The sequence below is a fragment of the Ruditapes philippinarum genome, unplaced genomic scaffold (genome assembly GCF_026571515.1).
Source record: "Ruditapes philippinarum isolate M1 unplaced genomic scaffold, ASM2657151v2 ctg92_1_1_1_1, whole genome shotgun sequence".
NCBI lineage: Eukaryota > Metazoa > Mollusca > Bivalvia > Venerida > Veneridae > Ruditapes > Ruditapes philippinarum.
In genome coordinates, this window is record NW_026864804.1 from 205093 (window position 1) to 232392 (window position 27300).

At 31.5% G+C, this 27300-nt stretch overlaps 1 protein-coding gene across 2 annotated transcripts; it reads left to right on the top strand.

The window, feature by feature from the left end:
- The first annotated feature begins 632 nt into the window (after positions 1-632).
- On the top strand, positions 633-27175 carry LOC132726869 (transmembrane protease serine 11D-like). 2 transcript variants are annotated; one of them, XM_060712275.1, is made up of 6 exons: positions 633-766; positions 2093-2245; positions 2647-2840; positions 21344-21944; positions 25540-25679; positions 26408-27175. In XM_060712275.1, exons 3-6 carry the CDS (start codon positions 2754-2756, stop codon positions 27086-27088), a joined length of 1509 nt encoding a protein of 502 aa, XP_060568258.1. In that variant the 5' UTR covers positions 633-766; positions 2093-2245; positions 2647-2753; the 3' UTR covers positions 27089-27175. The 2 variants fall into 2 exon arrangements, with proteins under 2 accessions (XP_060568258.1, XP_060568257.1); XM_060712274.1 differs by having other exon boundaries at positions 676-805.
- Positions 27176-27300: the final 125 nt, after the last annotated feature.

Below are 27300 nucleotides of genomic sequence, written 5' to 3' on the forward strand. Positions count from 1 at the left end.
GACAATGGCGTAGAAAAGAATCTAAAGACCGTGGAAAGGTTTGAAATTCGAATTTTGCGTGAATCAGATGCTAATGACGGTTGTGTGTGGTCCAACTTAATGCATTTAGTAATATTATTTAGTAAATTCAAGTGATTTTGACCCGTAATCAGCTGACAAACATGTATTAGTCTATGTTTACGTACCGAATCGTTGTGCCGCAATTCTGTCTACCAAGGATTTTTAGCACGAATTCGCTCGTTTCCTGAGAGATATTTCATGAACGGGTAGGGCTAGAGACTTGGGGTTGGTCTCATTTTGAAGCTTAATACAAACGTGAAATAGTGATAAAAGTTTTTTTAAATTGTCTGGCCAATTGTTTTCACAACGGCCCAGTAAATAAATCCCTTGCTCGTAGGCTCGAATATGGAGTTTCCGGCCTTCTCTTAACTTATAATATATTTTTAAAGGGGGTCATTATTTACAATTTTTTTTTTGGTTTTTGACACTTTTAAGATGAACACAGGTTTTATTATCAATCTGGTCATATTTTTTCTTCCCAGGCCCGATACTCGTGCCTGTGGTTTTTAATTGTTAGTGTTCAAATTTAAATATTTTGACTTTACAACCATATCTAAGCTTTACCAATAAAAATATTTTATGAACGTGTGCATCTTACAATCTGGACAAAACAATTAATTAATCAATTTCAGGGAAATTTAAAAATATGTCCTGACTGAGTATCAAACCTTGCAAACGACGATGGCATGCTGTGCGGCTGTTATTGGTATGTACTGCTTGCATTATGAGCCGCCGTCAGGCTAAGGTATAAACGATCTACACTTGAGTCATTTATAACATTATTGATATACATATTTTTTTGTATATTTTATATATATTATAATTCCTTCAATGAATTCACGTCTCAAAATGAACTGGTATGTAATGGATGGTCTTTAATACAATAATTAAGTGTGTTGATAATATTTGGTATCAGACATTACAACATACTACGAAATGATTCTATATGGGTGTTCTTTTCGGTATAATAAAAGTACAAAATATCATTCTCATCATATACATGTTCAAACTCTTAAATTAGCACAAATTTAAGAATATCAAAATGATACATTTCTTTTGGTTTATCAAAATTTGAAATAAATTTATGTGACCATTGTAGACCAATTCACTTTAAAGCTTTCCTTCTTTTTTAAAGGCACATTATGCCTCAAAAATCCATATTTTCTAATTCTTAAGAAATATCAAACATATGTTTAAAAATGTTTCCAGCACGATACATGTTTAAATACTAAAGAAAGTAAAATGTTAACAAAGTAGTATTTTGACTTCCATACAAAGTACTAATTCACTATAATTATACCAATTGCTGGCATAGTCAAAGTAGCAAAGATAGCTGATTTATATGGAACATGAATATATTTTTGGAAATCTTAAGAAGATACCAAAACTAAAAAAGTTTTGAGAAATAAAATTTATGGCAGTTCTGAGGCATAATAGGCCTTGAAAAATATTTTTCTACAAAGTAGATTTCAGTACTCGTAAGGTATAACATAATTTTCGCAGTCGTACACTTTTAAAACTAATTTTTGATTTCATTTTTATGAAGTCATACAAGCAAGAAACTGAACGCCTGGATCGATACTTAACTAATACCGTATTTAAATTTGATTATTATTATTAAAACTGTTTTTCTCGGGTAAATGTCTTACTTATTAATCAGCGGAGAACACTAGTAAGTATACCATAATAATCATATGATAACAGTCATATTGTTTGTTTAAGATACTATACTCATACAATATAAAACACTATTTGTAATAACATAACAACCAACCAAAACTGATAAACAAAAATGTACATTAGAAAACCAAGTGAAAAATTACTTGATTATAGAGTTATTCACAATACAAATAGGTAAACCCAATTCATATTTTTGATGACTATATTGGTGTGGACTATAAGTAATAATTTTGAATGAATTCCTACAATAAATTTTATTATTACTAAATGTAATTATACCATATCACATTTTTTCAGAAAATGAAGATGACTTATCTACTATTAACGCGTTAAGCCCACGTTTTCTTTTCAGTTTTGTGACGTACACTAACAAATTATTGGAAATTGATCGTATATCGAAAATATGTTCAGCCTTGAAGTGATATACAGTATATATAGTGTGAGAAAGCTATGTAAACCTATAAAATCCCGGCAGTTGTAAGCGTGCATACCAAAGTAGATAAATGTAAGTACGTTGTATATATACCTACTATACGTTAGGTTATGAATACCTTCTCTACGATAACGCGAAGATAGACCGGTTAACTTTCACATTGGATTTTTTTTTCTACAATTTCTTTTAATATTTGTGCGTATTTTCATACAGGAACCAAAAGAATTAGAAGAATTGTTTTACAACAGTTTATAAAATTTGAAGTTAAATAATTATTATAGGATTTAAATGTACGTTCTACTTGGATTTTAAGGTGGTGACCTGTAAAATTTTATTGGCCAAGTACAAATGGCCTCATCTGTCTTTGCTTTGACGTGAATAGCTACATTAAATACACTGAATAAATGTACGCTATTTAGATCTGTAACCTGCTTAATTTAGCTCAATCCGTTCTATTTTAATATTCTCTATAGGATTTACACCGGGATTATAGTCAATAAACAAACTAGTTTACAGACATTGAAGCATATCAAACTTGGGACCTGGCTTTAGGCTTGTGAAAAGTGTCCATACCGTACTTATGATCCAGTTGAATAAACAATTCGCCTGGACTGTCGTTCTTGGTGTGACACTCATCTGTTGTGAGGGAGTCTTGGCTGCTCTCAAGGTACGCATTTTATTACATGCATAATTTGTTCGTATTTTAATAATCATCATTGTCACCATTATTATCATCACATTCATCACTTTCATCATCATTATAATCACAATCAACACTGTCATCATTATAATAATAACAATCATAATCGTCATCATCATCATCACCAGAATGATCACTACCATCATTATCATCATCACAATCATAACTATCATCATTATAAATCATAATTCATTCAATTTTAATGATAATGATGATAACAGACCTCAAAAATATCAATTCTTTAAAACACAACAGAATTGAAAGGAACTTTTCATTAGGAAAAACAGAAAAATTATCATGAAGTAAAACGACACCGAGTCTGGAACAAATTCATCTGTCAAGTTTGTCATGACATGACTTATTTCTCGTGTTCATGGCACAATAATTGGTTTTCAATCGGTACACTGTTACTCAGCCAGTGTTTTTGTATGTACGATGAAACTAGCCGTGTACGTTTCAATCATTTCACTAATTGTCTGTCTCGAATATAGAATATAGAATATGTACAAGAAAATATTCATATGGCGTAGAATTATCGCCAATTTAATTAGAAGGAAATAAATCATGTCTAGAAGAAATGGGGTTAACACTGTTAAAAGAACATTATTTTCACATCGTTACAACAATATATTACAACAGTCAATTAACCGGCATCATCAGAAATAAATTTATGATGAAATAATGAAGCTTCATTCTTTTGTGTGTACTTGACTTCTTGTGGCGAATGCGGAAACCACTTTATGAATTAAAAATAGAATCACAGTAGTACAACAACGAGCTAATTTTGCATGAGACTTTTGTGAGATTGATAATATATTCAAAGCTGAAACTGAAATGTAGTGTGATAAACGTCGAACACAGTACCTGGAGAGTTACATCCTATCCTTCTGTTTCACCGTCTCATATGAGTTAGTTAGTTGGGAAACTAAAGTACATTATCACCGATTGCCTACCTAGGAAACCCCAAAAAAGTTGTCTATAATTCATTTGAAAGTACAAAAGTAATTTTTTTCTGTGAATTATTAGCATTTGTTTGTACTTATATCTGGTAATTGAGACATTTAAGAAGTAGTTTTTTTAGTTGTTCAAAAATGCAATTATAAAAGTACAAAGCATTGATTCTTTATCCGGACAGAAACGAAGGTTGTACTTCTTGTGTGTAATGAAGAAACACACGTGCGGGCTTTTATATACAAATTACGAGTTATCAATGAAAAAAGTCTCATAATTTTTAAAAATTCTTATAAATTGTGAATATGCTCTGTACCTTTGAATACTGCTTATGAATATTGTTGAATATTGATTCTACAAATATATGACGGAGTTTAATTCATCTGTGCAAAGTGAAGAAATTTGTATAGGTATAGAAATACAGTACAAATAAAACATGTCTTGTTGTATGCAATCATTCACTTTCGATTTATGATCATTGAACTTTGTATAGGTATGCAAATTGATTAATCGTAAAAAGTATTATTACACGTGAGAACTGATGCTATATCGTGACTAAAAGTTTTTAGAAAAAAAAACAAAAAAAAAAAAAAAAAACAACCACTTTAAAACAGGATTTCGTCTGTGCGTTTGTTGTTAAAGTATGTATATATATATAGATATATATTTGTTTCGACAAGCAGATGTTTAATGTCTTCATAGAAAAACAGACAAACATGATTAAATGCGCATTCTAAAGCAACAATGAAATGTTAATTGTTTGACAAGAACCATACTGTTGTTCTTTCCTTTAATTTTGAACATACGCAGAACTTGAAATATATTTGAAGTAATTCATTTAAATCGAGAAAAAACTTTGCAGAATTTCTACGCTATTACACAAAATAAAAGAATGTTGAGTTTATTAAACAATGTCAGACATATTATCACAATCAACATTTACTCAGATCTAAGGGTATAGCTGTCTAATTCATTAGCAATGCAAGAACTAATTTACAAAAATATTTTAATATAACGACAAATACAAAACGTACTAAATAAATACAAATTCGTGATATCAATAAAAAGTTTGAACCTCGACAAAAAAGCTTCATAAAATATTCATATTAAACTTCCCCTTTAAATAAAGATAACAAAACGTCGCATATTTTTGATAACAATATCTCATACAATTTTCTTTAAAAATACCGAAACCGAAAATCATTCAAATGTTCTTTTCTTTCCTTTTATCTTATTTATTACTTCCTCATATGCATTTACAAAACATATATTCATACTTTAGAAACTTATATATAGATACAATACATTTTTCCGTGCAAATACCTTGATCTCCTGAAAGCGATCATAATACTTAGCCTTTTAGCAAACGGTACCGCACCAAAAAAAAACCGGAATACCCCGGCGTTTAGTCATGTACCAAACTCTTAGAAGTTCCATTTTGTAACTTTTTTTTTAATTCTATAAAAATCTTAACTTAAGCAGTCGTCTTTTTTGCACCCGACACATTTCAAAACGTTAACTGATCATTTAATACTCTTGGGCAGATAAGGAAAGTAGATAAAAATGAAAACCTTTAAGAACGCTTAAGACAGTAAAATTCAAACTGTTGCAGGCTTGGTGTGAGCCTATTAATGGACGGTAAAGGTAAATACAAGTACCACCCTAGCACCTGTTTATGTTTAAAATTTAGTTTCTTCCGTACAGATGTTTTCCTAAGGCAATTATAAAGCATGGCACTTCAATCAGAAACTTTATTTGTCGGATAACCATTGAATGTTTACTTCCTAAAAATATACATTTTAAAATGAAATAAAATCTTTACTTCTTAGGTTCTCCTCTAGCGGGACAATCTTGATAAAAATATAATTAATTATATACTGTATCACATCTCTTGAAATTTCAATTTTAATGTCAAGATATTATTTCAAAAAGTAAAAAAAAACGTGAGGCACGAGCTCAAACATGTATGCGCTTTTCATAAACGACACAGAAACTAAAATATGTCACATATGTGTTATTGTGTTTTTATATCTCATATGTGATCTTCCGAACATATTCTACGATGCAATTTTAAAATACTAGTACTGAGAAATAAGATCCCTTAAGAAAGTCCTAAGCGCCAAAATTGAAAATGTTGCAGGCTCAGTTTGATTGAGCCTGTTAATGGACAGTACTGGAAAGTGCAAGCTACTGTCCACGCTCCCTTGCACCGGCTTTTAAACAGTAGTCAACATTTAAACATGTAATGGTAAAATTTTCTAAGTTTAAAATGCAGAACACCAGTCGGAGAACAACAGTAGGAACGTGAGTGTTGGTCATATAGGGAGCACGTGTGTTTCGTCAACTATCATCTTTATAAAATATATGATGTGCCAAATTCGTAAAATACACTGGCTATCGTCCAGATAAAGTGTATGAATTTAAATCAACACTCGTATTCATACGTGAACTTACCCAACTGGAAAATAACATGTTTGTTTATATAATTGCAATAATTCAAAGAAAGACGAAGCAGGTGTCTGCCTTATCGTAAGCAATACTTCATAGTCTAAGTGGCATCGCATGATTTTGTTTAAATGATTATAATAAACATGTCAAATAAAGCGGTTACAATAAACTGAAAGTTAAACTTATGATCTTAGTTTCCGTATCAACTTCTTAAAAACAAAACCGCAATGTTAGTTCATGACAAAATCTTCCGTAGACAACACATTTGTTTAAACGATTGATTTTGGCGTTTGTTTTATTTAACACGTATTCAGAAACATAATTATATCTAGCTCAAGTTTTACTATTTGTATGCTTAAGATTCATACATTACATGACATAGGTATGATTTGATACTTATATCATTAAAACTTTAATAATAAATTTTTGCATAATTCAAGTCATCTTCATTTTTCAAGGAAATAATAATGATAAGAAAGATACCAGATATTTTATAAGCCTGGTTTTTACTTAAATAAAACTGTATTTCAAAGCAACGTGTGGTTTTATTTGGAAAACGTTTCTCATAAATAAGGAATGTAAGGATAGTCATTTTAATTCTTAAACAAATATGACGTCATCGATTATTACGTCTTATTCAGTGGAGATATATGTGATATTTTCATTTAATTGAAATACAGTAATCTTTCCATATTTTAATAGTGTAAGAGGATAGGCTTCATAATGGCGCAATTAATGTTTTTGTCGAATCACGTACCGATGTACTAATATATATACGTCAAAGAAAATGTTTACTTTTTCGGATCACGTTTTATAGCATTTAAAAGTTGATTTCTACAGAATTTATTTTAGTTTGATTGTGTAGGAAACTAAAAGCTTTAAGACACACATTCCGTTCTTTGAACCAACCAGTACTGAGTAATGAGTGTAAAGTTTCTTGCTCAAGGAAACAACGACTTGATCCTGTCGGGGTTTGAACCCATGCGGCTAGCGATTACTCGGTCATGCCGCCGCAAAAAAGAGAAACAAAAAGAGCGTTAATTCATAAAGTTTCGTTTAAAATACTTATGTTTTTGTTGCAAGAAAAAGTCTCTGAATAGAACTCTGTTGTAAAAAACGTTTTACAAACAATATCTTACAAACATTCTCCTAGCTGTTTTCTAGGTTAAGTAACACCTGCATTTTGCACATCTAATTGTGTAGAAAAACAGACGCTACCGATCTCAGAGAAATTTAGCTTGAGCTAAAAATATAGACTAAATATTTATCACATGAAGAACGATGAACGTGGCTTTGTTAGCCATGACTTTACTAAATTACTACTAGTAAAACCATATGTGGCAAAGCATTGTAAACACATTTAAAGTACTATGCTGTATTCACGTGTGTGAGAATGTTTATTTATGTATTGATTCATTTGAACTCTTTTTGATATATGTAAAAAAGTACGGAAGCGCGCAACGGCCACCACCGCATGATATTGAAGAATTGTACAGTAGAATGTATTATACGTTTATAGCATTACATGGTCACTTAAAAAGAGAATAAATTATCATGTACGAAAATCATTTTAAATGTATCTCATCTTGAGAGTACGTCACTTCCAGTTAACAGTAAAGAGCTTTGCAATATAAACAAGGAGTATGTTCGGTCACATTGATCTTTAAGAGTATGTCCATTTTGCATATACAGCTAAAGGCTTGTTTGCATAAAACAAACATGTTTAAGAAGAAGATTTCAAAATAGATATTAAAAAACAAGATTAAAGGTTTGATTATTGTGTAAAAACTCATCATTTAAAATTTTAATGAAATTTTACCATCGTAAGTCATACATAACAATCTTTATAACGAATTTATAATACAGCAAGCATCCTCTTTTAGAGAAAAATGTAAGATTACTTCATGAATCGATAACAGCCAGGTATATAAAACTATATAAACGTCACGATTATCCAATGAAAAGCGACGTTACAAACGTACAGTATTATAAAAAAAACTATATAAACGTCACGATTATCCAATGAAAAGCGACGTTACAAACGTGCAGTATTATAAAGTTATTTTGACGTGCCGTCATTTGCGTTATAAAGACGCGCTAAATGTTAGCGTTACACTATAGTCGCGTCAATGAAAACTGTTACTTTTTCACTTTAAAAGAATTTGTTTTGGTTGTGTGATAAATAGAATATTATATTCATGCAGATTTATTACTGAATTTATTGAACTCATTCAATTTCCTCTATTAATCAGCCGTTGCTAGCCACCGTTAGAGATGTGCATCATATTAAATACCTCTAATTAACAGACTTATTTACACAGGGTTTGAGTTTAACCTTTTAGTTTTGGTTTCCATTGCTCTGGTACCAGATGTTTGACTTATGAATTTTCTTAACAATAATTACTGATGTTTTTCTTTCTTCTTCGAAAACACAACAGCGATTCTTGTTTTATTTAATACCTGAAAACTTTTAAACGTATTTCAAATTTGTTCATTTCTTTTACTGATTAAAACAATCAGTCCATGTACTTGTAAATAAAAAAAAACTTAGCAGAAGATTTTGATGACTGTATATAGCCGTTTTAACTCTCCATAGCTGTAAACCAAAATAAACACGAAACAGGCATTAAAAATTATGTACACACAATATCATTTGACAGAAAGTGTGTATGTATAAGTATGTGTCAAAACTTCAAAAGTCCAGGGGAGACGAATTGTTAAAGAAAGAAGGATTCAAAGATATTCATAACAGATGATGTTAGATGTTTGATATCCAATAACCACGCCCATCTTTTGTTACAATATAACGATTGTAAATGTCTTTCATACAAAGCTCTTTATAGCTGAGACATTAGATACTTCAATTTAAACTTTTATTTAACTTCAGTTTCTAAATCAGTTTTGTGAGGGATTGAATGGCATACTGTCGCGAAATTAGTTTATCAAAATGTCATTTCAAAACGAACAAAGCGACTTTTGAAGAAAATACTGTGTAAAATCTTTGCAAATAAAATGATTGAAATGCACCAAGTATTGAACTAAGGTGTATTTTATTAGTTAGCATTTCTGACAGGATATATGGTCCTATATAACCGGTTATATTGCAAATAGCCGTTGCTATACGACCATATAACCTGTCAGGAATCTTTAAAACGAATTTATAACACAGCAAACTTCCTTTTTTACATAAAAAATGATGGTTTCATTTACATATTAAAAGCAACCGTTTATATGAAACTTAATAATAGTGCACGTTTGTAGCGCCATTTTTCATTGGATAATCGTGACGTTTATAATTATAGTTTTTTATAATACTGCACGTTTGTAACGTCGTTTTTCATTGGATAATCGTGACGTTTATATAGTTTTATATACACGGCTGTTGTCGATTCATGAAGAAATCTTACTTTTTTCTCTAAAAAATGATGTTTGCTGTATTATAAATTCGTTATAAAAGATTGTTGACAGGTTATATGGCCGTATATAAACGACTGTTTGCAATATAGCCCTCGCCTAGCGGCTCGGGTTATATTTACAAACAGCCGTTTATATAGGGCCATATAACCTGTCAACAATCTTTATAACTAATAATATACACGGCTGCTGTGAATTAATATATTATGAAGAAATCTCATTTTTTTCTCTTAAATAAGATGCTTGCTGTATTATAATATTAGTTATAAAGATTTCTGACAGGTTATATGGCCGTATATAAACGGCTGTTTGCAATATAGTCCTCGCCTAGCGGCTCGGGTTATATTTACAAACAGCCGTTTATATAGGGCCATATAACCTGTCAACAATCTTTATAACTAATAATATACACGGCTGCTGTCAACTTATGAAGAAATCTCACTTTTAACTCTTTAAAAAGATGCTTGCTGTATTATAATATTAGTTATAAAGATTCCTGACAGGTTATATGGCTATATAAACGGTTGTTTGCAATATAACCCTCGCCAGGCGGCTCGGGTTATATTTACAAACAGCCGTTTATATAGGGCCATATAACCTGTCAACAATCTTTATAACTAATAATATACACGGCTGCTGTCGATTCATGAAGAAATCTTACATTTTGCTGTATTATAAATTCGTTATAAAGATTGTTGACAGGTTATATGGCCGTATATAAACGGCTGTTTGCAATATAATCCAAATAGCCGTTTATATAGGACCATATAACCTGTCAACGATTTCTATAACTAATAATATGCACGGTGGTTCAATACCATTTAAGCGGAACAGGTTTGTGATCAAACATTATAAGTAATGGCTCTATGATCCAGAAAAATAACTCAACACTGACTTAGCTCTTTAAATGACAACAAACCGAAAAGGACGTTTATATTAAACATGTTTTTATGCAAATAATAACACTTAAATATTTTCATTGATTATTTGGAATAAATATGACAATTTTAATAACGCCAATCAATAAGAAGATAGACATTGGATACTTTCTTATATCTTGCTTTGGCATTTACTTTCTAAAATGATTTATATATTATGGATAAGAAATGATACTTGGGCGTGACGATTGGGAATCTATAGTCTGGGACAATATCTCAAATGACTTCAATTAGCGGCATAATTGTATCAATTGAAATTTATTTTCTGAAATAAGATAACGTTTTATACTCGGTTTATATATAACATGATATTGTTAATGGTATATTATGGTGTAATTTACCATGTTTTGTTGTGAAATGACAACGCCTTCTGTTCATACAAAAACACAATTGTACAGATATTTTTGTCGTTGTCATTAACAAATTTCATATAAAAAACAAGATGAAACATAATGTTTAACTACAGAGCCTTTGTCATATTCAAAATAGAGGGCACTTAGGCACCATTAAAAAAGAACAATCTTTAACTATCGTATATCAGGTTATTTTCGCGTACGGTAAATTTCGCGGTTTTGGCAGTGATCTAAATTAAGCTTATCTATTTTAGCGATTTTGTAGAACATGTTTCTTTTTTGTTCGCCTTTTTCTGCTGACAAGCTATCTGTATTTACCTTTCTTATCATATAAATGATGATTTTACTACTTATTACTGATATAATTTCTTTTTGTTGATAATCTAAGTAAAATAAAACTTATTTTTTCTGTTGTTTTCCCCACAAAATCTTTATCTGTGTCACCTTGTATTTGAAAGAAGTTTTATCACTTCTTCAATAATATTTGATGTTGCAAATCAACTATCAGAGAAAATAAATCATCGCAAAAGTGTGTCTTGGCGGGAAATATGAATAAATACAAGTAAAAAATACGTACAATAATAATGCCGCTTTAATTATAGATGCACTAATAAAATAATAGTTAATACAATGATATTATTTATAGACTTTGATTATCGCAAGGCTTTTAGCTGCTTACATAAAACAGCATTATGATGAAGTAATTATAAACATATTAACCAATATATTAAGATAAGTGTGTTTTGTGTACTATAATAGATACGACAGCACCAAGAGGATCACGAAAAATACGCAATACTATGTTAAAACGTGCGGAAATTAAATTTCAAGTGTTCAAAAGTCTAAACATTTTTGACCTTTTAAACTTTGATATTCTAGTAACGAATACGGTGTGCCTATAATTTATGGAGGGCGATCGTTGCCAAAATTCCAGACATGTAATGTGTTCCTTTTGAAAACTACTTTTAAAAAATGCGAACATGTATGTCTAGCATTTTTGATTGCATTCGTGCACAGCAAATGATATGCCTCTTAATCCAATCTTTTAATTGAAGGCACCCGCTTTTAAATAATAAGTTTACATGTAAATCTTAACAACTGACCTAACACACATTTACAAGTTCGTATCTACCATTGCATATAATACATAAGCATGTTTACACACTTGTAGATATATATATGTACCTGAAAAACACAAATGAAATGTAAAACTCGAATGCAGAAAATATAATTTAATAAAACGTGTTTCCAGTCGTAGAACTACAACAGTACATTTACACAGTTACATGTTTAAAATGACAAAAGTAGATTCACAAAGTTAAACGATTTTAAGTCATGCATGACGCCCCGCCCCTCTCTGAGTACTTACGATATTCTATCACGGAAATGTACGACCAGGTATAATACCCGTCGCCTCTCTCCTATTTCTCAATAAAGTGAAGGAAAACACGGCGTCCATTCTAACTTTTTTTCATTTCTATAAAAAGTCCAATATAATTTGTATCAAATGAAAGATTACTCCATAAGCTTTCTATGAGTGCCTCGGAAATAAAAATGAATTAAATAGATGTATTGATTTTTTTGTTTTCTTTTTAGTCTGAAAATAACACTCTCGAATTGGTAAGAAAAACACGGCGTTCCCTCCAAACTTTTTTTTTATTTCGTAATATATTTTGATAATTTTGGATTGAAATAAAAGTGTGATTGATACGATTTAATACGATTTATGATATATAATTATATAATGCCTCAAAATAAAAAGGAGTTAAATCAAAATGAATTAACTTTTCGTTAAAAAGTTTATCATGTTATTTTCTGTAAAATAGAGAAAATAAGAATCCCTAAAGAACGCTCAAAACGACAAAATTGAGAATGTTGCAGGCCGGTTTGATTGAGTCTGCTCATGGACGGTAATGGAAAGAGCAAGTTATCGTCCACGCCCCTTGAATTTTGAAACATCCGCAGATGTGTTAATATGGTGATTATCATGGAACCTTCAATGTGACACGTAAGTGCCATACCATGAAAAACGGCATATGATCCCCAAGTAAAAAAAAAAAACACACTCTGAAATTCAGTAAGAGAAACATGGCGCCCCCTACTTACTTTTTTTATTTCTTGGTCAATTTTGATAATTTTAGAATATGATAAACAAGATCATCAAGGAAAGGCGGCGTTGATAATTTTAGACTCAAGTAAAAAATTCTGGAAACAAAGTGAACCCTCGGAAGCATTAATCACAACAAAATTACATAAGAATTGCAGACTCGGTTTGATTGAGTCTGTACATGAGAGATAATGAATAAGTGCAACATCCCTCACGCCCCTAGCACCGGATTGAGCGGTACTCAATTCTCAACACTTAATAGTGCTTAAGAATCCTTAATGAACTTTCTAGTGATGCCTTAAAAATGAAAATTAATTACGTAGAAGTATTAAAAATTTTGTTTCTAACTTATCGTTGTTTTTTTTCTCTTAAATCCACACTCATATATTCGGAAAAAAATAACGTCGCTTCCTTTAGATACTTTATTAAAAAAGGAAAATAAATATTGAATGAAGTTAAGACCATAAGTTTTGAACAAGTATATTAAAAGTCTGGAAACAAGGTGATCCCTCGGAAGCATTAATCACAACAAAATTACATAAGAATTGCAGATTCGGTTTGATTGAGTCTGCACATGAGGGATAATGAACAAGTGCAACATGCCTCACGCCCCCTAGCACCGGCTTGAACGGTACTCAATTCTCAACACTTAATAGCGCTGGCATCAATGATCCCGAAAGACCAGAAAAATATAACAACACTGAAGTGAAGTACGGGGCAACTTTTTACAGCTGCCTCACGGCACTTGAAACCTGCTGTTGTGAAGTATAAAAATCTGGAAACAAACGGAAAGGAAATCTCGCTTTAAAATATACTTGCATAGTTTTTGTTGAAAATGAAATTTGTGCTAATACATTTTTCAATGATACCAATAAGAATATTGGGTGGTTTTTTACATTATTAATAAAATTAATCCCTTGAAGTTGGTCATTGTTTCCCATCGCCGATGTTTCTCAGGAATATATGCTAAACAAGATCAACAAGGAAAGGCGGCGCTCAATGAACGCAACCCCACATGACCCAGCAACAAGAACAAGTGGCAAGAAGCCAAGGCGGACCCAAAACAAAACACAGGACAGGGCACTAGGCAGAGCACGGACAGGCTAATCACTAAAATGATAAATAATTTGTAACTGATAAAAACACGATGTTAAAAATAAGGTAATGCATAAGTTATCTTCATCATAAATGGTAAAATCAGCAATTTTCAAGTGATGTTGCTACTGACAAAACTTTTGTAACAAATGTAACATATATATTTTATGAAAAATGCCGTATGTTGTCCTTCAGTTTTATTTAAAAATATGGGAGAGGCGCCGTTTTATACCTGTCCGCAATAGAAGTTCGTAAATACTCCGAGAGGGGCGGGGCGTTATGCTTGACTTAAAATCGTTTAACTTTGTGAATCTACTTTTGTCATTTTAAACATGTTACTGTGTTAACGTACTCTTGTAGTTCTACAACTGGTAACACGTTTTCTTAAACTCTATTTTCCGTATTCGAGTTTTACGTTTCATTTTTATATTTCAGATCTATAAGTGTGCAAACATGCATATGTATTGCATGCAATGGAAGATACGAACTTGTAAATTTGTTGTCGTTTTAGATGTTAGGTCAGTTGTTACGATATATATGTAAACTTGTTATATAAAGGCGGTAACCTTCAAATAAAAGATTGAGTTAAGAGGTTTACAATAAAAATGGTAGGCATACAAGTTAGCATTTTCAAAAGTCATTTTAAAAAGGAACACTTTACATGTCTGGAATTTTGGCAACGAACGCCCTCCATAATAATTAGATATATTTTCATAAACTTGCCGTATTTTAATCTTCATAAAGGTCCATAATAATTAATTGAAGTCTTATATTCTTACAAAAAGTAAGATATCCTAATGGAAGCCGGGCTTTATAATATAGTTAAATGTTACTTTGTGGCTAAGAATCAAAGCATTAGGCCTACAATTGACCCCCGAAATACATGTTTATAGTATAACTATTGACAGTACATTGAATTGTCCCCCCCCCCTCCAATGGCTGAGGGGTTTCGTTTAGGAGTTGAGGCATCAGAATTGCAGCCACTGTCTATCCCTGGAGTCTATGCATCCTTTCGCTCAAGCAGGCGAGGTGGTTTTGACCCCCTAATGTTGCTTTAAGTTTGTAGCACTCGTGGTTGGCCAAACTCATCTTGCGTGCTTTATGTTGATGCGCCGTAAAACCATACTAATAAACAAACATACAATTACATTTAATTGTTGTCTGGTTTTCGAATGTACAGTTAATTTGTTGAAATTTTACAATTTAATATACGACATAAATATGCCACGCCATACATGGATTATATATGACATGTAAGATTAAACATGTCGAAAAAATCAGATTGCCTGTCTGCAGAGAGAAAAATCGAAGAACTGGAAGGCTGAAAGTTGTACATCTTCCATGATATCATTCTCTACTGTCAAAACATACAATATTTAAAATATCTGCATTATATGAACTAGACCATAAGCAATTCGATTACGTAAATTTGTTGGTGCATATAACGTTTTTACTATATCCCAGTTTCGTTGAACTTGTAAACAATTATTGATCGAACAAACGTAATATTTTGTTAACCCCCGAAGTTTAAGCAGTTTTTAATTTTACGACAATCAACTTACGACATATTTTGTGATCAAACGTCTCAGGGACGTAGCTCAGGTATTCAGGCTAATCTGTCTCGATTTGTATCAAAATAAGTTAAATATTCAAATGAGAAATGTTTTCTCTCGCTACTGAAAAGAACCGCATTCAATAATGCATAAAATCACTTCACAGATGTGAACAATATATATAAAGTATTAATTTCGGAATTGCGACTCGTTATTCACGCATGTTCGCTTAGGGAAACAAATTTAACCTTTCTGTACTTGATCACGAAGTTCGTTACATTTGTTAAATTAAAGTTTTTATGATTCACATATTGTATGCAGATTTATTTGAACACGCACCACGCACCTATACAATGCACCTCGTAGATCCTACTCTTTATCCATATGTCACAGACACGTGACGTTTCTAGTGAACTGATTTCAATAACTAAAAGGATTTTAACAAAATGTAACAGAAGTTTTAGAAGCCAGACAAAATATCTGTCCATCTTCATGATAACAATTATATCCATATGCAAATCAATCTGACAATTTGTCCTCTTTATAAATAATTATGTTTATTTTGTTTGTTTTTATGAAAGTCATATTGTGAGTATTTGGCGAATTAACAAGACAAAGTAGGTTAATTATTCTGAATCAGACTAAATGATCTAGATTTGTATAAATCCATACACACTGTAGTAAAAAAGCACGCGTCTTATTCCCATTGTCGTAAAATTTATGAGACGCAACATTCTTCTTGCAAAATCATCACTAACAACATTATATAGTGCATTGTTGAATGTGATAAACACCATTATTCATAGGTAAAACAATAATAACAGAAATTATTATCTCATAAAACCTGTTATATAAGATATCTTTTGACTTGTATTTTGGCGGGCATCTTTTCTAAAATTTTAAAGACATATACAATTATAGAAAATCTAAATATAGATTAATATTCATTATAAGCATCTACAAATTAGATGAATGACGTTTATTTTTGCATAAAACTGCGCATGCGGGTGTTAGTAACAGAGAAGAATACACGCATTAACGGATAAAGTCACGCGAGCACGCGACGTTATTGCACGTTTTTAAATATACTTGATTAAAAGCGCCATGTAAAAATATCTAACTGCAGTATAAACTATCAAATAACGTATACTTTTATACAAGAAAATCGCTCATTCACTTTCTTTCGTGCATCTGCAGAAGCACGTACACGGCTTTTAAATACGCCACCGTGCTTCTTCAGTTGTTTGTAAACGACAAACGTGCATTAACCCTCTATTAAAGTTATTTTTCTATCTTATCATAAGGTAACATTAAATTGCAAATCGTTTGTCTCTTGACACAAATTAACCACAATAATCTGAGTCAAATGTAAAGTACACTACACATACATACTAACAACATTTTATTACTTTTAAATTACAGACCTGGTGTTAAAGGTCAATTAATTCAATGACCTATATTGAAATAGGTTTGTTCGAATACCGATGTCACGAACTCACTGAATCAATCAAACTGCTAATTCTTTTGAAGGTTTAAAACCAAATCGCAAATTCATTAGATTTCACATAATTTACATACGACAAACATGTTATTATTCCAAGTCGCATTGACGTGACATTAGTGGGCATGTAACAAGAGAACGTTTCATAAACGGCATGTTATCCAAAATGAAATATAATCATTTGACATGTTTACAAATTGTTAACGAATATTTTACATCTATATAAAGAAAAGTTTTCGAAAAGATACATAATTAAACAATGTGATCGAAATTTCTTAAATGTTGCAATTGATGATTTTACCGTTTAAAACTTTTCAATTTGTAACAAAAATATATATACGGTAATCCACGGTAATTTGCACCTCTTCACAGTTTGTATGAATCCCGAGTGGTGCCACGGTCAAGTATCACACGTGATGAAGGAATCCAGCTAGCTAATGGTAGAATGGCGGTCCTAGACAGTACTCGCTAGTATAGGAAGTAATGTTCTAAATGACCCCTGGATTTTGCCACCATCAAAGCTAGAAAGTCGCCACGTGATAATCTGTCGGATTTTAATATTAGAAGCTTAAGCATTTGTACTCATTATTTTAATTTCATCTTCGTTGAATTCACATTTTCAACTTGAATTCACGTTTTAAACATACGGAATTCACGATTTCAACTTCATTCATTCACGATTTCAACGTCACAAATACGCGTTTTCAACTTCACGAATTCATTTCGCGAATTCTCGTTTTCAACTTCGTAAATTTACGTTTCCAACATACGGAATTCAAAAATATACGATTTAAACTTCATGAATTCAAGTTTTCAACTTGACGAATATCATTTAAGAAAGATCCTTTATATTATTTTACTTATATAAGAATCATCAATGAGAAACCTAAATTTCAGTATGTAACTTTAAAATGACAAATGAAAATTCTACCGTTATTCAGTTCTTCCCTGTAAATTGTACAGGAAGTCAAACTAATTTTAGACGGCTTTCGACCGAAAAATCTATTCTATATTATAATCAAAACACCGTATATACTGCATGTTTCAAGTGTACATCTCAGTATCTGCTTGCTTAACGTGGAAAACGTGCAACAAATTTATGCATTTTGCTTTCTGTACAAATAATACGTTCTGATTTTCTGGCAGTAGGAAACCATAACCCATTTCCAATGAATGAACTATACTAACTTATTGACAAATGATTAGAACCAGCAGGTGTTAGAGAAAAAAAAGCTAGTGAGACAGACCGAGAGGAATAAAACAAGAATTTCTGTTACAAGACATTTGAGAATTGGTTTTAAGTGGACCACACATTGCATTTCCTTTCCTCGTTGATAGTTAATCTAAAATAGTTTATTATTACAATTATAGCTAAGTGCAAGCATGTCATGCTGTTCAATTGGAGATTGTGTTGCTTTAAATATAGCCAATTAACATATAGTCAGTCAACATAGAAAAATATTGACTGAAAGTGCAAGATAATAATCTTTTCAGAATAAATACATGTATTGCTATTTTCACTTACTTTTTTTGTTTCTCCACTTTCTCCACACATATTTATTGATATGCTTAGCCTTCTAGCCGACCCGGTAGACTTAAAATTAGAGAGCGTGCATATTAGTCTTGGAGCGGTGGCAATTCTTCTGTCTTAGGGCGGTTGCTGAGCTCCAGTCTTAGAGCGGTTGCAGTGCTTCAGTGGCTTTATTGACTACAAGTTAAGGGGTCACGAGTTCGATAGTCTCGCGACTCCAACGTTTACTAACAAAGCTTTAGAATAAGACTTTAAAATACTGAGGTCCTAAGAAATGCTGATTTTCACAATGTATGTTAAAAACAAGTTATCGCTTTTGGACATAATTACTGAATCGCTTTGTTGGAACTTATTTTTTTTGTGTGCTTAAATAACATGTTAATCAATAAACAAATAATAAGTACATCAGTTGGTCAACCAGTTCTTTTAACATTAGGTAAAGATCTTACTTTATATATCCGTTACACCGTCCAACAAAATTTCGTTGCCCTGGCTCCACTATAAACAGCAAATTTAGCATACATTTTGATAACATAAGAGAATTCAACAAGAGCGCTGAGGAAAGTTATGAAAGACGTCGGAAAGAAAACGAAAAAATCGGAAAGAAATGTTAAATGTATTACATATGTAAGTTCATTTTTACGTAAAGATTCTCGTTGCGTAATTCATGAGATTATGTTACTAATCTAGAAATATATCATCGGAAAATGAATTTATTACTGGTTTTCTTTCAGTATAAATCCCAGACAAATTTGATTATAGATAAAACAATCAAATTATTGTAGCGTGTTTTCTTCTTGTAATAGAATTGAGGCCGTTCTGATTAACTTTATATCCGACTTAGTTAACTTAATTCCAGGCGATATCTTTATTACATAAAAAAACTACATACATACAGAGTAAGGTGTGTTTCTTAATTTAAAAATAATAAATAAATCCCCAGTATATTATGGAATGATTTAAAGATACGCAAACGTTTTAACACGTTTGTTTATCTTCATAGCGAAATATCTTAGAGTAATACTCTATCACGTTTGACTTCTGCAGATGTTTCTAAGTTCAATATTTCGTTATTCTCATACATATTTTTTGGATTATCATTCATGCTTCAGCCGGCGCTACGGTGCATGGACGGTAGCTTGCTGTTACCACTTCCGGCCATGAACATACTAAATCAAATCGAGCCTGGATTTCTTTTTTAAATTTGCCGTTTTGGGCGTCTTGACTAGTTTATTGACCCCCTTATCCTGTTATATAGATGATGAAATATGCATTTATTATCCGTTATCATCATCATCATCATCATTATCAGTATCGTCGTTGTCATTATCATCATCATCATCACTGTCACTATGGATTTTTTTAAATTGTATGCAACATTAGTGGATAAATCATTTGTAATTGAATATAATAATAATTTGTTTAAATTTCATAACTACAAACTATAAAAAGATAAAAAAAATAATGTTTCATAGAGCTTCGAACGTACAACCTTCAATTTGTAAGTGAAAACCTTAACTCCTTGTCACTAAGGTTAGTAAGGCATGTATTATATTAGTAATGTTTAGCCGTACATAAACCATGTATATCTTAAGTCCGTAAATTTACTTCGGAATCCGAAAATTACCGTCAAAAGGTCCTTGAATATTTAAATGTCCCGGGTTAATATTGCCAAACAATATCATTAATCTAACATCACAAAGAATGTACAAACGAACACAAATAGTTATACTATAATAACACAAGCAACATGGCATTTTTCCGGTAGAAAATAATCAGTGTTCAAGAAATTATTTCAAGGTTACTATCGGGAGTATTTAGACTAATTCGAATTTTACTAGCTACAGGCGCCATCGCATTTTCTGGAAACAGTCCGTGAAATATTTGGAATGCTTACCACACTTCGTAATAACCTATAGGAAGTATTTTAAGCTTATTTTCTTCCGTTGTAAAACAAGAAAAATGATAAAATATTTATAACATGTTTAATCGCTATATCAAACAATCATTGTGTCTTAAAATACTACGAATCTATTGAAATATCTAACAGTACAATTTGAAGTACAGTTTGAAGATGAATTTCCAGTAAACTATTTACGAATACCAGTTAAGTATAAATATAAGCCAAATGATTCACATAATGTAAAGAAGACATTGCAGTTATTAAAAAGGTATAAAATTATAGGACATATTTCTCCTTGACAAATGATCATTTAAAATGATCATTGGTCTCATACCGTTGATTTAGAAATCACATGGGATAAGTTTTCCATCACTTGCGGAGAGATTGGTATAGACTTTTTAGTTATCAAGCGAAGTCGGTTAGGTGGACAACCGACATATGATCAACACCAACGTTAAACTCAGAAAAACAAACAAACAATTATATAATTTATTATTTATATGTAACAGGAACAAGACATATCAGCTGTATAAACAATACATATTCTCAGTTATCGAACTCATCGATATTTTGTATTGATTTGATAGGATGACAAGAGGTAGAAAATTTTGAAACAGAAACGTATAATTTCAATTTTAATAATTAAGTAATTATGCATCTGCTCTTTATTTTGTAGGATTCAAAGCCTGTTGACATTTCAAGAAATTCAAATTTTACCTCGGGTAATGCATCTAAAGAAAGTTTGCGGAAAGATGTCGTGCCACACACAATTTTATCAAAGGTGTATACAGAGTGGTCATCTTGGGGCACGTGTTCAAAGGGATGTCAACAATCTAGAAAACGACGTTGCAAAAAGGAAGCCCAATGTGGGAGGAGTTATATCAAAGAAAAAAGAAAATGCAAATCGAAAGGCACATGTTCAAAACGATCAAAAAGAAAATATGTTAAATTATTAGGTCTTAGAAAAAGTGATAAATTAGTGAAACAAATTTTATATAAAATTTTATATAGCGCATGGACACCATGGACGGTCTGTTCACGAAGTTGTAAAAAACAACGCTACCGGAAGTGCATTCAACCTGCCATGTGTGGTGCAAGTTTTATTCAAGAGGAAAGACAATGTAAAAGATCAAGTTTAGTATGCAGAAAACAGTATATTTTAAGAACGTTTGTTCCAGATGATGACGACGATGATCCTGATGATGCAGTGAAGAAAATCCAAAACATAACTAAAACATTCATTTCAAATTCGACCAGTGACAAACTGGGACCAAAAGGTGAGTTAATCAGTAGCTGATTCTTTCTTAAAACTATATATCTTAATCAGTAAAGCGTTTTCTATCATTTGATGTCTTTCCTTTACTCATTTCTTTTGTGGAATGGTATGTTATAAATGCAGTATGTTAGCGATCAAAATAATTGAATATCTTTGGGGATTACTTGCAAATTGTAAATTACTTGTGTTTTTAAATTAACAATCAACAAATTTTATATATTTTCCATGAATAATACCATACGAATGACATCATTGCGAGTCTTCAGTAAAATAAAATAAATTTCTCTGAAAAGAGAACGGTTATAAATCACTGGTTTAACCTAATTGCACGTGGAATTTTATCAATGAGAAACGCACGTCTACAAGTTAAAGTATTCTTTACGACTGCTGTTTAAATGCTTCCAATATTAAAGACAGCTCTTTCATCAAAAGCAATTTTCTTGACGTACTTTAGCATCATTTACTGATAAACTGCATTTACATATGTTTACCACAATGTAATGAAAATACCAGGTTAAAACAAACAGATTACGGACCCGCTGTTTCCTGTCTGATTTTGTGAATTCCGTTGTGTATATTCAGGAGAATTTAGATGTATTGTTTTGATTTATTTTCTGAGAAAGAATATGGCCCAGTTCCACAATTTATATAGAACGCTAGATATGTAATTCCGTGTAAGAGGTTGGTTTTCTAAATGTAAAACATAATCAAGTCTCCACCCAACATTATCATCAAGAATTATAACCATCTATTTGTTGAATTCTAAACGATGTCAGTAATATTCTTGAAACTTTCTGTGACATGGCAAACAAAGAACGAAAACATATAGTATAACTTTCTAAATAATACAGAATTCCAGAGATGACTTTAGATTCATTGTCAAACATGAGTTTGTGTCGTTGGCTAATGTTTTCTTCTTTGATGACTTATCAACCACAATATATCTAAGCCTATTTGTCATTTGTTTCTAAATGTGAAGAAGTTGCGATGAGTAAGATTTGTTCTGAATCAAGGCACACTAGTCATGTAACTAAACTAATCGGGTTATTTCTGCAAACTTCTGAACTGGTGGGCTAAACCAAATAACAACAACAACAACATTAGTAATAATTTATTTTATTTATTGTAAATTCTGTATACATTATGATATATAATAAGAGAGTATAATATTGATACGAATCTGGCAAAATTACGTCATTTAATGCTGATTTAACGTAAACAAAGTTTGTGACACAGATAACGCAAAAATTAAAGCAACAGTTGGTATAACGCTCTTTTTCACCGAATTCCGCGGAACATACCTCTGCCCGGGTGTCAAAATCCTAACATAGCTGACGTCATATTGAGTTTGACACGACTAGATGCTGTTGTCAGCATAAATTACTCTTGAATACAAATTCATACAACTAAAGATGCATAAACGGTGAATGACGCAGGAATGTTTTTGCAGTAACGCCAGCGTTCACGTGTACTTCCGTACTCGAGAATAAATGATGCGCAGAAAATACATTTGCTTCGTTCATTTTTCTTGAAATTATTTGACAAAATGAAATTGTTACTGACTCAAGTAGACTTTTATATCTTGATTAAAGCTTAAATAATAAATGTAACTGTCATAGGGACGTGACGACGTTTTATTTTAGTTACCATAATGTAAATGGAGTATAAAAAGTATATAAAGTATTAAGATCTATTTCAGTCCTGCATCTTAAAAGGAATAAAAATATAAATAAACATAATATATAATAAATAGCTATTCAAAGAAAAGATTTCTCTGGGGCTGGGAATCTATCCACAGACGAGATTTATGTTTCAAGCGTGTCAAGTAAAATCTTAACCAGTAAAGGATTTTCTTATATTGCCAAAAGCCATTTTGCATGACGACAACTAGCTATAAGTAGCGAGCTTTGAACTTAAGCTAGAATTATAGGCACACTATGCCTAAGGAATCATTATCCTTATATTTTTGATTCATTGGCAATGTGTTTGATAATGTTTTAATGATGAATTAAGAGCATGTTAGATATTCAACAACTGAAAAAGTAGCACTGAACATTCAGTGATATGTTGTAAAGGTAGCAAAATGGAAACAAATAAGATTTTTGACTTTCATACAAAATACTAATTCACTATAATTTACCAATCGCCAACATAGCAAAATAAGCCAAAGATAGTTTATGTATGTAGGTTCTTTTTGAAACCATGATAATATACCAAAGATAGAACGTTTTTGAGAAATAAAAAAATATTGCATTACTAAGGCATAATGTGCCTTTAAATTGAGGATTGCGGAATGTCATGTCACAAATGACACATTAAGACAGAGAATTTGTGTCATTTAATTTCTAAACAAAAAAATCAACATCAATTGTTCTAGCATAAGTGTTATATCACTGCGTTGACGGTGCACGTTCACACAAACGTTAAGAGTGATCGTTAACTAGTGTAATGTTTGTCATTTATTGTAGCTACTTCACAACCATTTAACGCGCAGAAAATACTTGTAATCTTATACGATACGTTGTTACGTTTTCTTTTATTTTTCAGTTGAAATTAGGAAAAAAAATATTACAATAAAAAACTGAACATACCTATCGCATAATAATGTCATTATTTTATCGTTTATTATGTTTTTCTTTTTAACAAACATCGTAAATATCGTCAAAAAAATCAAATACATGTACTGTTTTTTTTTATAACTGTAATGACGAAGATAACGAAAAAACCGCATTTACTGTTATCTAAATATGACAGCTTTAAGAGAAAAAAACCTTGCTTATACATAATCAGTAATAAATTGCACTTCTTGTACACACATTTTATTTCGGATCCTTCGTACTAATTGAAATATGTTTAAAACTTCGTTAAGAATTTGAAGAAATATGACAAAAATAGTATTACTACAAGCTGATTATATTGGTAACTTTACAAATATATAAATATAAATTAAACCTCACCATGTCATTGTTTTATAAAAAATAACAAATCTTGAACATTGTTAAACGATGCACATTTTTTTTTAGATTTTAAAATGTATTTTTGTGTCAATTTATTTAAATAGGGGAAAACACAACCCCGAAAATATAATCCGATGTTGTTATTGTTGTCGTCTGATTATCTTAAAACAAGACAAGCACGGGTGACATCTTTTTTCGTACATTGTAAAATTTTGTAATAAATTTGACGTTTTTGCACTCTTACATTTAACTATTGTATGTTAAATTAGCATGAATTATGAAGCTTTGTTTATTCGAGTAAGAAGTTTAAGTGCATAGTCTATGCATGTAAAAGTTTTAGTGTTGCCATAAACGTATTTCGTAATGACGTTTAAACCATACACTATTATAGAAAAATCACGTTATTCACGTATTTTCCTTGTTTAATATTGTTAATTGCAATTGTATATAAAGCGAACTTTTTTCTTTGTGTTGATTTTTTTGTTGTGGCTTGTTTCATTTCACAAAATTTTCACGACATTAATGCTTACCATTTAAAAAATAACTTTTTATTGGTGATTATGTATAAGTGTACATGTTCTTGATGTTTTTGTCTTACTGTGAAAATTATTTTTCTAAATATTTTTCTTTTCACCGCAGGTAGTGATGGGAAAATGAAATCCAATTCACCAATTTTAAAAAATTTAACGATGTCATGTGGCTTACAACCCAAAGTAACATCGAGATCATATCGTGTTGTTGGCGGCGAAGTTGTTGGCAAACATGAGTGGCCGTGGCAGGTATAACAAGTTATGACTTATTGATGTCAATTAACATTTACCCTGCAAGAACCGAAAATGATTAGAAGTTGCCACCAGTATAAAGTCAGGTCAGCCGTTGGCTGTTGGTAGCTTATTCTTCTTGAACTTGACATTGCATTAAAAAACCGTTTCGAGTAAAAATTCTTGTTTAAAATTACGTCAATGTCATGTCGTCAAGTTTCTTTTAATATTAATAATCTTTTCCAGTTATTCTTCATTTTATCAATTGGCATGAATGAACAATCATTAATTGAATGTCCTTCAGAAGATACATTTGTAATAGTGTCAGGAAAGAAGTGTTTATATTGAATTTCCTTAAGCTGTGTATAATTTTTTTTAATTAAAAGCAGGGTAAATCCGCTACACAAATTCAGCAGACTGAGAAAATATCTCCAAAAATTGATATATTCAGTAATAAATGTTTAATGTGTAGTGGTTCCGCATATAGATAACATTCACGGAAACCATTGCCTGATACTTTCATGGGATCTCAATTGCACATTTGCTATGGTTTAATTAATATGATTGATAACGGTCACGGACATTGTTCTCTAATGCTTGTAATAGATATCAATTGCTCATTGTTGAGATTTCATTAAACAGTTTTATCGTTCTGTTATGAGAGAGAACAGTTGTTTTATCTTTACAAAATATTTCATGATACAATATATCGAATTTGAAATTAATAATGTTGATACTATTTGCAGGTGGCAATACTAAAAGCAAGCGAGCAGTTTTGTGGAGGGACTTTAATAGCGCCACAGTGGGTAGTTACAGCTGCTCATTGCATAAGAAAAAATAAAAGGCGACGGAGAATAAAAGTGAAAGTAGGGGAGCATGATATTTACGCTAAAGACGACGGTGAGATGTTTATGAAGTTACAAAAGGATATTCCACATCCAAAGTATGATTACGACACTATAACAAATGATATAGCTCTATTAAAGTTAGAAAAGCCAGTTCCGGCTTCTAAAACTATCGGGTATGCATGTCTCCCGGAAGAGACGGATAAGCTACCTGAGAAACATATGTGTTATATCATTGGGTGGGGGAAGGAGAAAAATACTGACGTTTTTGGTTCAACAGTTTTACGGGAAGCACGGGTACCACTAGTTAACAGAAGGACATGTCAACGAGCCTTTAACTATCCAATCCACGATACGCAAGTTTGTGCAGGAAGTAAAAACGGGGGTGTCGACTCTTGTGCAGGGGACAGTGGAGGACCTTTACTATGTCCAAAGAAAGGTTCTGACGGTGTTACACGGTGGATGGTTTATGGTGTCACAAGCTATGGAGAAGGTTGTGGTGAAAAGAAAAAGTTCGGCATTTATACAAAAGTCAGGAAATATTTAGACTGGATTAATGAAGAAATCTCTCGGAACACTTAACAAAATTCTATTTAATTTATTTGTTTGTGAAAAAAATTCTATACTTATTTCTTACATCCAATCGTAAATTAATTGTACGAAGTGTTTGTCCAATATATTCCCATTCTAGATGACAGTATCCAATATATTTATTCATATTGGATGGTGCACTTGATCCCTTCCATGTGATATCTGAGATAAAGCTACAAAAGTCTGTAAAGAGTATCTGCATG

Bases quoted from the DNA above. Each gene is read 5' to 3' on its own strand.
- LOC132726869 (XM_060712275.1), top strand. From the start codon at position 2,754: ATGATCCAGTTGAATAAACAATTCGCCTGGACTGTCGTTCTTGGTGTG. The intron at 2,841-21,343 runs GTACGCATTTTA...TTTATTTTGTAG, and splicing joins GAGTCTTGGCTGCTCTCAAG to GATTCAAAGCCTGTTGACAT. The intron at 25,680-26,407 runs GTATAACAAGTT...TACTATTTGCAG, and splicing joins AACATGAGTGGCCGTGGCAG to GTGGCAATACTAAAAGCAAG.